This window comes from Periophthalmus magnuspinnatus, chromosome 8 (assembly GCF_009829125.3).
Source record: "Periophthalmus magnuspinnatus isolate fPerMag1 chromosome 8, fPerMag1.2.pri, whole genome shotgun sequence".
Lineage (NCBI taxonomy): Eukaryota > Metazoa > Chordata > Actinopteri > Gobiiformes > Gobiidae > Periophthalmus > Periophthalmus magnuspinnatus.
The window spans coordinates 1,503,919-1,517,288 of record NC_047133.1 but is presented as its reverse complement, the minus strand read 5'-3'; the positions used below and the strand labels follow the sequence as shown (position 1 = coordinate 1,517,288).

Genomic DNA, 13,370 nt, shown 5'->3' with positions numbered 1-13,370 from the left:
GTGTGTATAGTGTGTTTATAGTGTATGTTTTTAGTGTGTGTTTAGAGTGTGTGTTTATAGTGTGTGTTTATAGTGTTTATAGTGTGTTTATACTGTGTGTTTATAGTGTGTGTTTATAGTGTGTGTTTATAGTGTTTATAGTGTGTTTATACTGTGTGTTTATAGTGTGTGTTTATACTGTTTGTTTATAGTGTGTGTTTATAGTGTGTATAGTGTGTTTATAGTGTATGTTTTTAGTGTGTGTTTAGTGTGTGTTTAGAGTGTGTGTTTATAGTGTTTATAGTGTGTTTATACTGTGTGTTTATAGTGTATGTTTTTAGTGTGTGTTTATAGTGTGTGTTTATAGTTTATAGTGTGTTTATAGTGTGTTTATAGTGTGTGTTTATAGTGTGTGTATAGTGGGTGTGTGTGTTTATAGTGTGTATAGTGTGTTTATAGTGTGTGTTTTAGTGTGTGTTTTTAGTGTGTATGTGTGTTTATACTGTGTTTATAGTGTGTGTGTATAGTGTGTGTGTTTCTAGTGTGTGTTTATACTGTGTATAGTGTGTTTATAGTGTTTATAGTGTGTGTTTATAGTGTGTGTGTATAGTGTGTGTGTGTTTATAGTGTGTGTGTGTTTTTAGTGTGTGTGTGTTTAGTGTCTTGTTCACTGTGGACTGTGATGTTCCTCATTTTTTCCAAATATATTTTTTTATATTTTTTTCTCTATGAACTTGAACAAAACCGTGACGTCTCTGACATGACGTCATCATGTAAAAGAGCAGGTTAAGGAACAGAGGAGAGAGGAGAAGAGGAGCAGAGAGGAGGAGCAGACTCAAGAGGGGCAGAGAGGAGGAGCAGCAGAGAGGAGGAGCAGACTGGAGAGGAGCAGACTGGAGAGGAGGAGCAGAGAGGAGCAGAGAGGAGGAGCAGACTCAAGAGGGGCAGACTGGAGAGGAGCAGACTCGAGAGGAGGAGCACAGAGGAGCATACTGGAGAGAAGGAGCAGAGAGGAGCAGACTGGAGTGGAGGAGCAGCAGAGAGGAGCAGACTGGAGTGGAGGAGCAGCAGAGAGGAGCAGACTCGAGAGGAGCAGCAGAGAGGAGCAGACTCGAGAGGAGCAGCAGAGAGGAGCAGACTCGAGAGGAGGAGCAGAGAGGAGTATACTGGAGAGAAGGAGCAGAGAGGAGCAGACTGGAGTGGAGGAGCAGCACAGAGGAGCAGACTGGAGAGGAGGAGCAGAGAGGAGCAGACTGGAGAGGAGGAGCAGAGAGGAGCAGACTCGAGAGGAGGAGCAGACTTGAGAGGAGGAGCAGAGAGGAGGAGCAGAGAGGAGGAGCAGAGAGGAGGAGCAGAGAGGAGCAGACTGGAGAGGAGGAGCAGACTGGAGAGGAGGAGCAGCACAGAGGAGCAGACTGGAGAGGAGGAGCAGAGAGGAGCAGACTGGAGAGGAGGAGCAGAGAGGAGCAGACTCGAGAGGAGGAGCAGACTTGAGAGGAGGAGCAGAGAGGATCAGACTCGAGAGGAGGAGCAGAGAGGAGGAGCAGAGAGGAGGAGCAGACTGGAGCAGTAGAGAGGAGGAGCAGAGAGGAGCAGACTCGAGAGGAGCAGTAGAGAGGAGGAGCAGAGAAGAGGAGCAGACTGGAGCAGTAGAGAGGAGGAGCAGAGAAGAGGAGCAGACTGGAGCAGTAGAGAGGAGGAGCAGAGAGGAGGAGCAGACTAGAGAGGAGCAGCAGAGGAGTAGCAGAGAGGAGGAGCAGACTGGAGCAGTAGAGAGGAGGAGCAGAGAGGAGCAGCAGAGAGGAGCAGCAGAGAGGAGGAGCAGAGAGGAGGAGCAGAGAGGAGGAGCAGACTGGAGCAGTAGAGAAGAGGAGCAGAGAGGAGGAGCAGACTGGAGCAGTAGAGAGGAGGAGCAGAGAGGAGCAGACTCGAGAGGAGCAGTAGAGAGGAGGAGCAGAGAGGAGCAGCAGAGAGGAGCAGACTCGAGAGGAGCAGTAGAGAGGAGCAGCAGAGAGGAGGAGCAGACAGGAGCAGACTGGAGCAGTAGAGAGGAGGAGCAGAGAGGAGGAGCAGAGAGGAGGAGCAGACTGGAGCACGGCCGCTGCTGCTGGAGCTTCTCAGGGATTATCAACAGAGTGCGGCCGACGACAGAGCACTGAGCTGCGGGAATGAGCGCCGCCAGAATCCGCCCCCATCCTCTTTCTCCCGGGGCCGTATCCCACTGACAACCCGCGGATCAGAACCTCCAGGGACACAGCTTCAGAACGAGCCCATTATCGGGTGAGTTTGTGGTCGGGGAACCGCAGAAAACAGGGGGGAAAGGCGGCCTGGTTTGTCCGGATCGGAGTGTCGTATTGTCGGTGTGAGGAGAGGGGGAGGGGGCTGTCTCCGCTGGCCTGTTCCACACTCATGGGTGCGGCTGAAAACCCCAAAAGAATCATTTTAAAACACAGAAACTTGAGCGTTTTGAGGGTGTTTTTGTTGTTTTTTTAGTGGCGCAGTGTGTTCGGCTCTTTTACGGCTCTCTGTGCGGCTCTTTTACGCACGTCCTTTGGTTTAATCTGAGCCAACAGAAGTAACGGGGATGCTGTGTCCAGTCTGAAGCGGTTTGTTCTGTGTTTGTGTTGTGTTTTTATCACAAATTACACATTTATCCAGTGTTTTTATCCAAACACAACACAGTGACATTAGTTTAACACAACTCTTCGTGTTTGTAGCTGCTGTTTTTTCTTGTGTTTTGGTGCTTTTTTTTTTTTTTTTTTTTACGCAGCAGCACGTCATCTGGTGAGAACATAAAACAAATATTCATTATAATTTAGAAATGTGACCAAATGTGTGTAGTTTTAGGGTTTATTTTTGGATATTTGTGTGTACAGAAGACTCCATGTTACTCTATGTTACACTAGTTTCTCCTTGTGCATGAGACTCATCACTAAACTCAGACATTTATTCACTTTTAATTCTATATTTTTGCTTCTAATTTGTCGTTTATGGGACAGGATTTCTTCTCGTTTCTTAGTTTTCTTGTGGCGGGGTTAATGGCACAGTTTTTACAGCTTGTGCACTGTAACTTTGGTGTAAATGTGCGTAGAATAAACCACTAAAAACGACAGGATTCTATTTATCGCACTGATTTTACCGATGATGAAGTGAAACATGATGATATAACTGCAGATCTAACCCGCCCTCCATTGTTATTTTTATTTAAAGTACATTTTAGATCAGTCTAGTTCATTTGTAACGTCCGTTTTAACTGTAAAAACCTGCACATAATTGATTTTTATATTAGTTTTGACTGTAGTGAACATCTCGTATTAGATTTTGGGCACATTTATTATATTTTCCTGCTTATTTTAACAATAAACTGTGTATTTTAATGCGTCTTCACCTGTCCAGGCGCTGCCAAATCTTGCACAAATCACGTTTCCTATTGCAAGATTAATGAATTTGTACACGGCTCCTGGCAAATATAGAATAAAAACAAGAAAAATACCAAAATATAATATAATTTCTGAGGTGCAGAGGTGTCAGAGGTGACTGTACGACGCCCTCAGACGGATTCCAAAGTGCAGTTTCTCTCCGAGTGTTGCGTTTGTTTATATATTTGTGCTGTCGTCTTCGAGTGAATGTATCGGGTCACTGTTGTTCTCACTTAATGGCATTGTCCACAGCGTCGGGATAAAGACTCTCCGGTTCACGTTGCGCAGAAAGGTCATGAGACTCCTGCTCGTTTGTGAGTTAACGTCGGGCATGTCACTTTCAGATTGACAGCGTTGGTTTAGATTGTTTTGCTGCTGTATCGTATATAGTTTTTACTCATTTTACTGTCGTTTTTCCTTCTTCTTTCTTACATCCAGCGCTCACATTTGCCCGACACAGATGAAGGCGTTTGTGGGCTGTTCATGCTTGGACAGAATCACGCACCGCTAAGTCTTGGGATGGGAGAGTTAGTAAAGCTGCGTCTCTGTCACGTGCAGGCATTTCCTCACTTTTGTAAACTCTATTGAGCTTTAATGCGCTGCCTCCACCTCTTTCTGCAAGGCCCGTGAATGTTATTGTGAGTAAAATGGCTCTGACTGAGTTTGGAAAATGTCTAATTGTACGTTTTCTGGTAAATATTGCGAATACACGTCCAGAAGAAGTGACAAAAACTGAATAAAATGACAAACGAATGGAAGAATCACATGTTTGCGCAGATCTAAACTACAGGATGAGCAGTTTTTACGCAAAATAAGACACAGATGTTTTGTTTGTAGAGGGAATTAACGCGTCTACCACTTATAACTTTAATTCAAATGGAGATTATTTTGAAGCGCGTTATATCGATGAAGCAATAACTGAAAAAAAAAAAAAAAGGCAGGCCCCGAAAATGATTCTAAATGTACAATATTGTTAAAATAAATAACAGAATGCAACACTTGAGCCACAGAAGGTCATAGTTCAACCCTGTGCAGCTCAAATCTTGTAGTAAAGAAAAATAACCAAGATTTTCTCGCTAGTTCATAGAAAAAGTATCTGCGATGAATGTTATCGTCCCGACTGCCACATATTGAACAATGAGTTGATTTTTTTTTAATGATCGTGACAGGGACCAGCTTTAGTTTATCTTTAGATTTAGTTCAAGCGAAGTTCTCAATGAATATGAATAAATTGATAATTATGATGTTGACTGTTAATATTTATCTTTTTCTTTCAATAGTGACCTTTAACCATGGAGCTGAGAGTGGGGAACAAGTATCGGCTCGGGCGGAAGATAGGAAGTGGTTCTTTTGGAGACATTTATCTCGGTAAGTGATTTAACACATTGACCCCTCGCGGAGTTTCAGGCCTTATCAAACTATCAGGATGAAACTAAATGTGACGCACGACTGTCAGGGCTGCAAACGTGTCGCCTTTTAGTGGAATTTGACGTTTTGATCTTGAAATGGGTCATTCGTGTGAAAAGTAGATCTGCAGTAAAAGTGAAAGAGGTGAGACGCACACTGACGTTCGCTCTGTTTGTCTGCTGTTCACATTTTAAAGTATTTTTGTTGCTAATACGAAGCTAAGTGACTGCAGCTCCCGTTTGGCCCAAAGCCGCTGCACGCTGTTTTTTAACGACCACTTTCATGATCGTCAAGAAATTATAATTCTAGAAATGTGCAATAAGACGTGAGATTTTCCATCCTCGCGATGTGAGGAGCGTGCGTGTGCATAAACAATGAAGTGACTCTGTAACTTCAACAGCCTCAGTCACAAAAACATGAGTTCAGATCTACACATCAGATTTGGGTTTTTCAGGAGCCACTGTCCAAATCAAACTTATAATCAGTGAATATATTCAAGTAAAAAGTAGAGATTCAAATATGGACCAAACAGTTAAGTCTTTGTTCAGTCTTACACTTACGTGGGGTAATAATACTAGTAAACACTTCAAACTGTAGTAGACTAGTGGTAAATGGCTCCTGTATTCTCTTCTTTTATTGACCTGCTGTGATAAAAGTCGACTGTACAGGGCCCCAGCTCATTCTTTAAAGCCCAAACAGTGTGCTGAGCCCAGCCTTGTGTGACTCTTGTGTTCTTCCATTTACTGCTGAAACAGTTTTATTTTTTATTTACTGTGAAGTAAAAACATAACATTATTTGCACTGCAAAGTTTGAGCTCATTTACCTTCTGAAATGTTCTAGAACACAGGGAACCCCACGTCCCCATTTCTCTCCCATATTGACACTTTACACACTGTACACTGCAGACACTGTCTCGAGTAGACGTTTTTATTTAAAATGATAAAAAAGTAAATACATCCGCAGTGACGTGGAATTATAGCTGTAATATTTTGAGTCCAGTGGATTGATTCCTCACCGCAGATGGACTTTAGACTCACTTTTTTCACTTTGCCCCAGTTCTCAGCCCTGACACTGGACACTGCAGGTTTCTCTCTGTGGTGTTGTTCATAGATTTTGTAATGGTAAAAATAATCTGTATCGCTTGACTCATCACTTGTTTGTGTGACTGTGTGTGTTTATTTACCTTTAGGTGCCAATATCGCCACTGGTGAAGAGGTCGCCATCAAACTGGAGTGTGTAAAGACCAAACATCCACAGCTGCACATTGAAAGCAAATTCTACAAGATGATGCAAGGAGGAGGTACAGATGAACTGAGCCTTTGACAGACAAACTTTAGAGTCTTAAAGGGCAGATGACAAGTTGTTAGGCTTTTCTAATTATGACTTATGAAGTACCTGTGGTCAATATTTATCATATTTTACACCACTGACCCTCGGCCTTATGAGTCTTCTCTTTGATAACATGTAGAATCAATGCTGTTTGCTGTGTCTCCGTCTGTTTTAGTGGGGATTCCTTCCATAAAGTGGTGTGGTGCTGAGGGAGACTATAACGTGATGGTCATGGAGCTGCTCGGCCCGAGTCTAGAAGATCTGTTCAACTTTTGCTCCAGGAAGTTCAGCCTGAAGACGGTGCTGCTGTTGGCTGACCAGATGGTACGACACAAACCGTGATGTTTATTGAGAAACGTCTGATGTCGATAACACTGGCATTTCTTTTAAATCGACAGCTTTTGCATTTAACACCGAATAGACTTTTGTTTTATCAGCTGCGCTTTCCATTTATAACCTGGCTAGTGTGTTTTGTCTCGTTTTGATTGGTTTGAATGTAATTTCTAGACAAAAATCGCAGTTGCAGAGTGAACCAATCTGAGAAGCGACGACTTAAACTTGTGTGTACTTGTAAATACTCGAGTACAACAGATAACCAGGCTTCTCCTTTTGAAGTTTTATGAATTGGCATTGCCTGAAGTATCAAAGTATCAGCCACTTGTCGTCTTGTTTCCTCTTAGTTAATGTTTTATTTACTCTGGACCTAAAGCTTTTGCAGACAGGCCGCCCGTGTGCACGTTTAAGTTTGTGTCGTGCAGCTCTTTCGTGCAGTTGCCGTGTTTGCTGTACGACCGTATTTTAGCTCTGCATCTTTAAGACTTATATATTTATTTGTCTTTTCATCTGTAAACACAATATCTCTTTTCTTCTTTCTTACATCTCCCCGTCTCCTCTTCTCCTCCTTAGATAAGTCGCATCGAGTACATCCACTCCAAAAACTTCATCCACCGAGACGTAAAGCCTGACAACTTTCTCATGGGACTTGGAAAGAAAGGAAACCTGGTTTATATTATCGATTTCGGGTTGGCCAAGAAGTACCGAGACGCACGGACGCACCAGCACATCCCATACCGGGAGAACAAGAACCTGACTGGAACCGCCCGCTACGCCTCCATCAACACACATCTAGGAATCGGTAAGTGTATAAAGTTTTCCTCTGCATCACAACTGTTATGTAAAGACAATTTAAATACATCGAGAAGAAGTCCTTAGATTTAAAAATACAGAGCTATTTTTTTAATATTAATGAAGGAAGATTGATCATAAAAAATAATTAAAGTGCATCCCTCATTTGTGTGTGTGTATATAGTGACGTTCATCTCAAAAAGTCTTATTATTTTATTCCTGTAACTTTAGTAAGTCTTAAGTATTTATTTTGATGTATAAAATGCATCCACCTCAGACAGGATGTGCCCCCAGAGGCTTTGTCGGTGAACGTGCACTTGACGGACTCCCTGTATTTGCCTCTAATGCGCCGCTGTCCTCTCTCGCACACAGAGCAGTCGAGGCGTGATGACTTGGAGTCTCTGGGCTATGTGCTCATGTACTTCAATCTGGGCTCGCTGCCTTGGCAGGGGCTCAAGGCGGCTACCAAGAGACAGAAGTATGAGCGAATCAGCGAGAAGAAAATGTCCACACCCATTGAGGTCCTGTGCAAAGGATACCCCTGTGAGTGAGCGCAGTAAAAGTATAATTAGTCAGAAGACGCACAAAAATGGACTATCAGTTTAGTTTTGTCCGAAAGGGAATTGAACTACAGTGGTCCCTGGTTTATGTTCTAAAAATAACCTGCAATAGGCAAAAACCATGAAGTAGTCAGATTTTTTACAGTTATTCTATGTTTTTGTCTGTAAAACCCCTCACCACACACTTTATACACTTTTCTCACACAGGCGTTAACATTTTCTCACATTTCTCTCCCGTTTAAACTCTCTCAAAGTTTAAACCTTTGTAGATTAAAAAAAATAAGTACATTATTGTAGAACGACTTGGACTTGGGCAGCACTTGAGTTAAGATGTGCCTTTATTTGTCCCACAGTGGGGAAATTCCAGAGTTTGTTTGTGAATTTGCCAAATTTAGAGCTGATTTTATCCACTTTTCCTTTAGATTTCTTCTTTATTACTGCAGTGGAAATGACGCCGTCCACTTTTAAACCGGTTTAGCTCGAGATTTAACCTGTGATAGTCGTGTCGTAGACTCGGTTTAGATCTAGTGATGCTCAGAAAGACAAATCTTTACTTTGGTGGAACTTGTGATAAGTTTGAGAACCACTGATATAAACGAATACGTCCAGTTAAAAGGCTGAAAGAAACGGCCATGTTTGAAACGGACAGAAACTTCCACCTGGATTTGGACGGTTTGTGTATTTTTCTAATACAGTGGTCCCTGGTTTATCGTGGGGTTTATGTTCTAAAAATAACCCGCAATAGGCGAAATCCACGAAGTATCAGCTTTATTTTTTACATTATTCTCTCTGTTTTTGTCTGTCAAACCCCTCACCACACACTTTATACACTTTTCTCACACAGGCGTTAACATTTTCTCACATTTCTCTCTCGTTTAAACTCTCTCAAAGTTCAAACCTTCGTAGGCGTCTTTGTCGGTGCAGAACGTTTCATCGACATTGTGGGTTTTGTCGGGGAGAAAACAAATTGCAAACGTACAGCACTTCAGAGTCACACTGAGATCCAACGTTTATGTAAATTTGTAAATCTACAGTCCAACAGCCAATCAGGACGCACAACACAATGCATGTTCATACACTGTAAAAAAAAAAAAAAAAAAAAACATGTAAAAGTGCACAAAAAATATCCAAGAAGCAGCGAGACCGTGAAAGGTGAACTGCGATATAGCGAGTGACACTTGTCTTGGATATAGAGCTCCAGCTAATGCTACTCTGACCAGGAATAATCTAATAATCAGACGGGGAAACTGAATGCCACAGATCATCTCTTCTCCCTTGTGTCTTACTGCTAAAGCTCGAAACAAGGGAAATGCGGTCCTTGTGTAGGGTCCAGTGAGTGAGATGACTCTTATCTGCAGTGGTTTGTGTCTTATCAAAGCTGATGCACTTTGTTGTGTCAGTGTATTCTACGTATTCGTCAGGTCTTATTGTACTTGGACCGGCGAAGGAACTGATTTTCGTGTTGTCTCTGACCTTCCTCTCTTCTCCAACAGCTGAGTTTTCAACATACCTGAATTTCTGCCGCTCACTGCGCTTCGACGACAAGCCTGACTACTCGTACCTCAGACAGCTCTTCAGGAACCTTTTTCACCGACAAGGTTTCTCCTACGACTACGTGTTTGACTGGAACATGCTCAAGTTTGTAAGTTTAAAACACATTATGTGACTTTCATTTACATTGTGTAGAACATGTGAACTGTCATAATGATGGTTTTGTTCTCAGGGCGCCAGCAGGACGGCAGAAGACGGAGAACGGGACAGGCGGACGGGAGAGGACAGAGACGAGCGCATTGGGGGAGCCCCTAGAGGGTCAGCAGCCCGGGGCATCCCCCCAGGCCCCAACCCCGGGGCTGCAAACAGAGTCCGCAACGGTCAGGAGCAAGCCATGTCCAACCCCGCCTCCCGTGTGCAGCAGTCTGGTGAGTTCTGATGCTCGTGACTGTTTTTAGACGCATTTCACTTTGATTTTTTTGTTTTCTTTTATACATCTTAAATGCAACATATAGGGAACTCATCACCTCGTGCAATTTCTCGTGCAGAGAGGGAGAGGAAGGTGAGCATGCGTCTGCACAGAGGCGCTCCTGCCAACGTGTCGTCGTCAGACCTCACCGCTCGACATGACCAGTCTAGAATCTCCACATCACAGGTAAATGTTTAAATGTATGTGTCATAACTAAAACTTACATTTAAACTCAAAAAGGGATGAATGACTGTGGTAGAACTCGGCATCACTGTAAGTTACTCTGGAAAAGTACTTAATAGTAATCATTAGGCTTATTTTTGAAGAAGTATTAATCAATTTGAGAGATTTTACCGCTCAATCACAATGAAAGATGCACTACGTGGGTTTTCCGGTGGAGGAGCATCCTCTGTTTTAGCGTTAGTGCTCGAACTCTTAGAATGTTGCGCAGCGAGGCACTAAATCTTAAAACAAGTGGGGTTTTTTTAGGATTACCAGGTCCAGGTACAGGTCAGATCTGCAGAAAGTAACAACTGTCAACAGGCACAGAATTACTGCTAAATTAATATTGATTGATATTGAGTCGTCACACTAGTTACTGCACAACTGCCTGATTGGAGACGCAACACACTTAAAACACGCTAATTCAACAAGCCAAAGATGGAAAAAAAACACACAAAAAAAAGATTATATTAAAGAAACCAGTTAAAAATCACTGCTCTTATTGTCAGACGAGGTAATTCAGCCTTCATCATGTTCTGTTTTTTACTTATATTATTATTAAATTTAATATCAAAGGTAATAATAAATGTTGTGTGTTTTATTTCCTGCCGTAGGTCAGCGTGCCGTTTGAGCACCTGGGGAAGTAAAGCCCAGCGTCAGCCTCCAATCTTCAGGTATTGTTAGTTTTTCGTTGTAAAACCTCGCTGTCTGCTAATCCGTGTGTAATGAAATATTTTGTTTGTTACAGGGTTAAGAGGATTGCTCTGGGCTCCAGTTTGTGTTTTTACCTTCTTCTGCAAGACTGATGCCATGGACACGTGGACTTGTGTAAAAAACAAAACAAAAAAAGAACAATAAATCCAAATGATCCAAAAAAAAAAATCCACTTTTTACTGTTGAAGCGAGGATCAACCACCACAGTTCAAAAAAGCAAATTTCTGACAGTGTTACATCTTTGTTACCTACGGGTTCCTTTCCACATTCCCACGGTGTCAAATGTGAAGAACTTTTATGTTTTAGCACTACATGAGATTTATTGTTTATGTTTGAACTTTGTGAGAGCAGCAGCAGCTTCAGAAGTGGATTTAGGGATGTGAAACGTGACGTGGAGGAAGGATAAATAGTGGGATAGGTAAGTTTCAGTGCTGTTGTTGTACAGTCATTTTTGTTTCATACACATGGCTTGGTTCATGTTTTATTTAAAGTCCATCCAAATCCCCAGCTCCCTGCCTTTTTACTTTTTTAATTTGGTAAAGAATTGACCATAGATATCGCAACGACTCACTTCTGAGGGACAAATCGCCTCAGGAACCTTTGCGTTGACCGTAGCTGTGCGCACCAGCTCACTCATCAAGGCTGCAGTTTTTATGATGGTTCTTAATCTTACCTTTTTATATTTTTTTTGTTATTGGGGAAATTCTACAGGACCGGGAGCAGACTCATTAAGCACGAGTCTGAGCGGGGGATTTTTCCTTTTTTAATGTTCACTGTAAATATTTTTTTAATTTGTGGAAAGCCAATATCGTGGTTCTGTTCAAGTAGAAAAAACACATTTTATTGAATTGAATTTGAGTCCGAATTTTGCATATTTAAAATGACTAAATTGCGGGAAATGGCACTTTTACTCTGCCAGCTGGGTCACTTTGTATGAGACGGGTTAGTCCAGTGAATCCCTGCAGACACATTTTTACATGTATATATTACATACATTTAATTTCTGCCCATGACAAGCAACACTGGGGTCCACCCTCGAGCAAAAACATGTTGTGATACTTTTGGATTACTTTTTGATGTCTCTAAATGCCAGTTTGTCAGGGATGTGTAAATAGCATAAATGTATTGTGTGTAATTACTTGTACAGTTTATCTTGACCCAGTGGCATTGTAATAGTTTAGTTTGGGGCTCTGGGGTCTTCACTTTAGGTATGGTGTACTGATATCTGTACAGTTCTTTAACACACTTTATTTACAGTATTTGTGTATATTTTATGAAGTAATAAAATGAATAATGTTGCTCACAAATCACTAGGCACCTTTTGTGTGATATTTTGCCACAGTTGTAACTAGTTTTCATTAACTTTGTACGTGTCCTGTCTCACATATGTCACCTCTTTTTCATTTATTTATTTACTTATTTATGTTTACTGTGTGTATTAATACATCAGTACAAGGGGTTTTAAGAACAGTATTAATATAATACAAAGATATTCAATAATATCAAACTTTTTTGTGGTCCAAGAGTCGTCACAACTTTGGAGTTTGAAGGAGAAATATATTCTACATATTTAAGTTCAGTCAGATATAATTTAAATGTACATTTATGTTAATGTAAATATTTGTCTAAAATAATAGATTGTATAGAAACTGATTCTTTTAGAGTTGCTTAGATTAGAAAAGCCAAATATTACATCAGTTTCATGAGTGAAGAGTCGTTAAAAATATGTGGAGCAGACACAGTTTTACAGGTACATCACAGTTGGTCAGTGTCTTCATTGGTCAGTGTGTTCATTATGTCCCTGTTGGTCAGTTTTGGTCAGTATTAGTCAGTATTAGTCCGTTTTGGTCAGTTTTGGTCAGTTTTGGTCAGTATTAGTCATTATTGGTCAGTTTTGGTCAGTATTAGTATTAGTCAGTTTTGGTCAGTATTAGTCAGTTTTGGTCAGTATTACTATTAGTATTGGTCAGTTTTTGTCAGTACTAGTCAGTTTTGGTCAGTATTAGTCAGTTTTGGTCAGAATTAGTCAGTTTTGGTCAGTTTTGGTCAGTATTAGTATTGTCAGTTTTGGTCAGTATTAGTATTAGTCAGTATTAGTCAGTATTGGTCAGTATTAGTATTGGTTAGTTTTGGTCAGTATTGGTCAGTTTTGGTCAGTATTAGTATTAGTCAGTATTAGTCAGTATTAGTCAGTTTTGGTCAGTATTAGTCAGTATTGGTCAGTATTAGTATTGGTTAGTTTTGGTCAGTTTTGGTCAGTATTGGTCGGTTTTGGTCAGTTTTGGTCAGTATTAGTCAGTTTTGGTCAGAATTAGTCAGTTTTGGTCAGTGTTGGTCAGTTTTGGTCAGTATTAGTATTAGTCAGTATTAGTCAGTATTGGTCAGTATTAGTATTGGTTAGTTTTGGTCAGTATTGGTCAGTTTTGGTCAGTATTAGTATTAGTCAGTATTAGTCAGTTTTGGTCAGTATTAGTCAGTATTGGTCAGTATTAGTATTGGTTAGTTTTGGTCAGTTTTGGTCAGTATTGGTCGGTTTTGGTCAGTTTTGGTCAGTATTAGTCAGTTTTGGTCAGAATTAGTCAGTGTTGGTCAGTTTTGGTCAGTATTAGTATTAGTCAGTATTAGTCAGTATTGGTCAGTATTAGTATTGGTTA

General features: G+C 41.2%; 1 protein-coding gene across 2 annotated transcripts; it reads left to right on the top strand.

Moving 5' to 3' along the window:
* Positions 1-1,946: 1,946 nt before the first annotated feature.
* On the top strand, positions 1,947-12,026 carry LOC117375260 (casein kinase I). 2 transcript variants are annotated; one of them, XM_033971550.2, is made up of 11 exons: positions 1,947-2,259; positions 4,679-4,766; positions 5,996-6,106; positions 6,311-6,459; positions 7,042-7,270; positions 7,633-7,803; positions 9,314-9,462; positions 9,544-9,739; positions 9,860-9,966; positions 10,617-10,676; positions 10,751-12,026. In XM_033971550.2, exons 2-10 carry the CDS (start codon positions 4,691-4,693, stop codon positions 10,647-10,649), a joined length of 1,221 nt encoding a protein of 406 aa, XP_033827441.1. In that variant the 5' UTR covers positions 1,947-2,259; positions 4,679-4,690; the 3' UTR covers positions 10,650-10,676; positions 10,751-12,026. The 2 variants fall into 2 exon arrangements, with proteins under 2 accessions (XP_033827441.1, XP_033827439.1); XM_033971548.2 differs by having other exon boundaries at positions 9,827-9,966.
* The last annotated feature ends 1,344 nt before the right edge of the window (positions 12,027-13,370 follow it).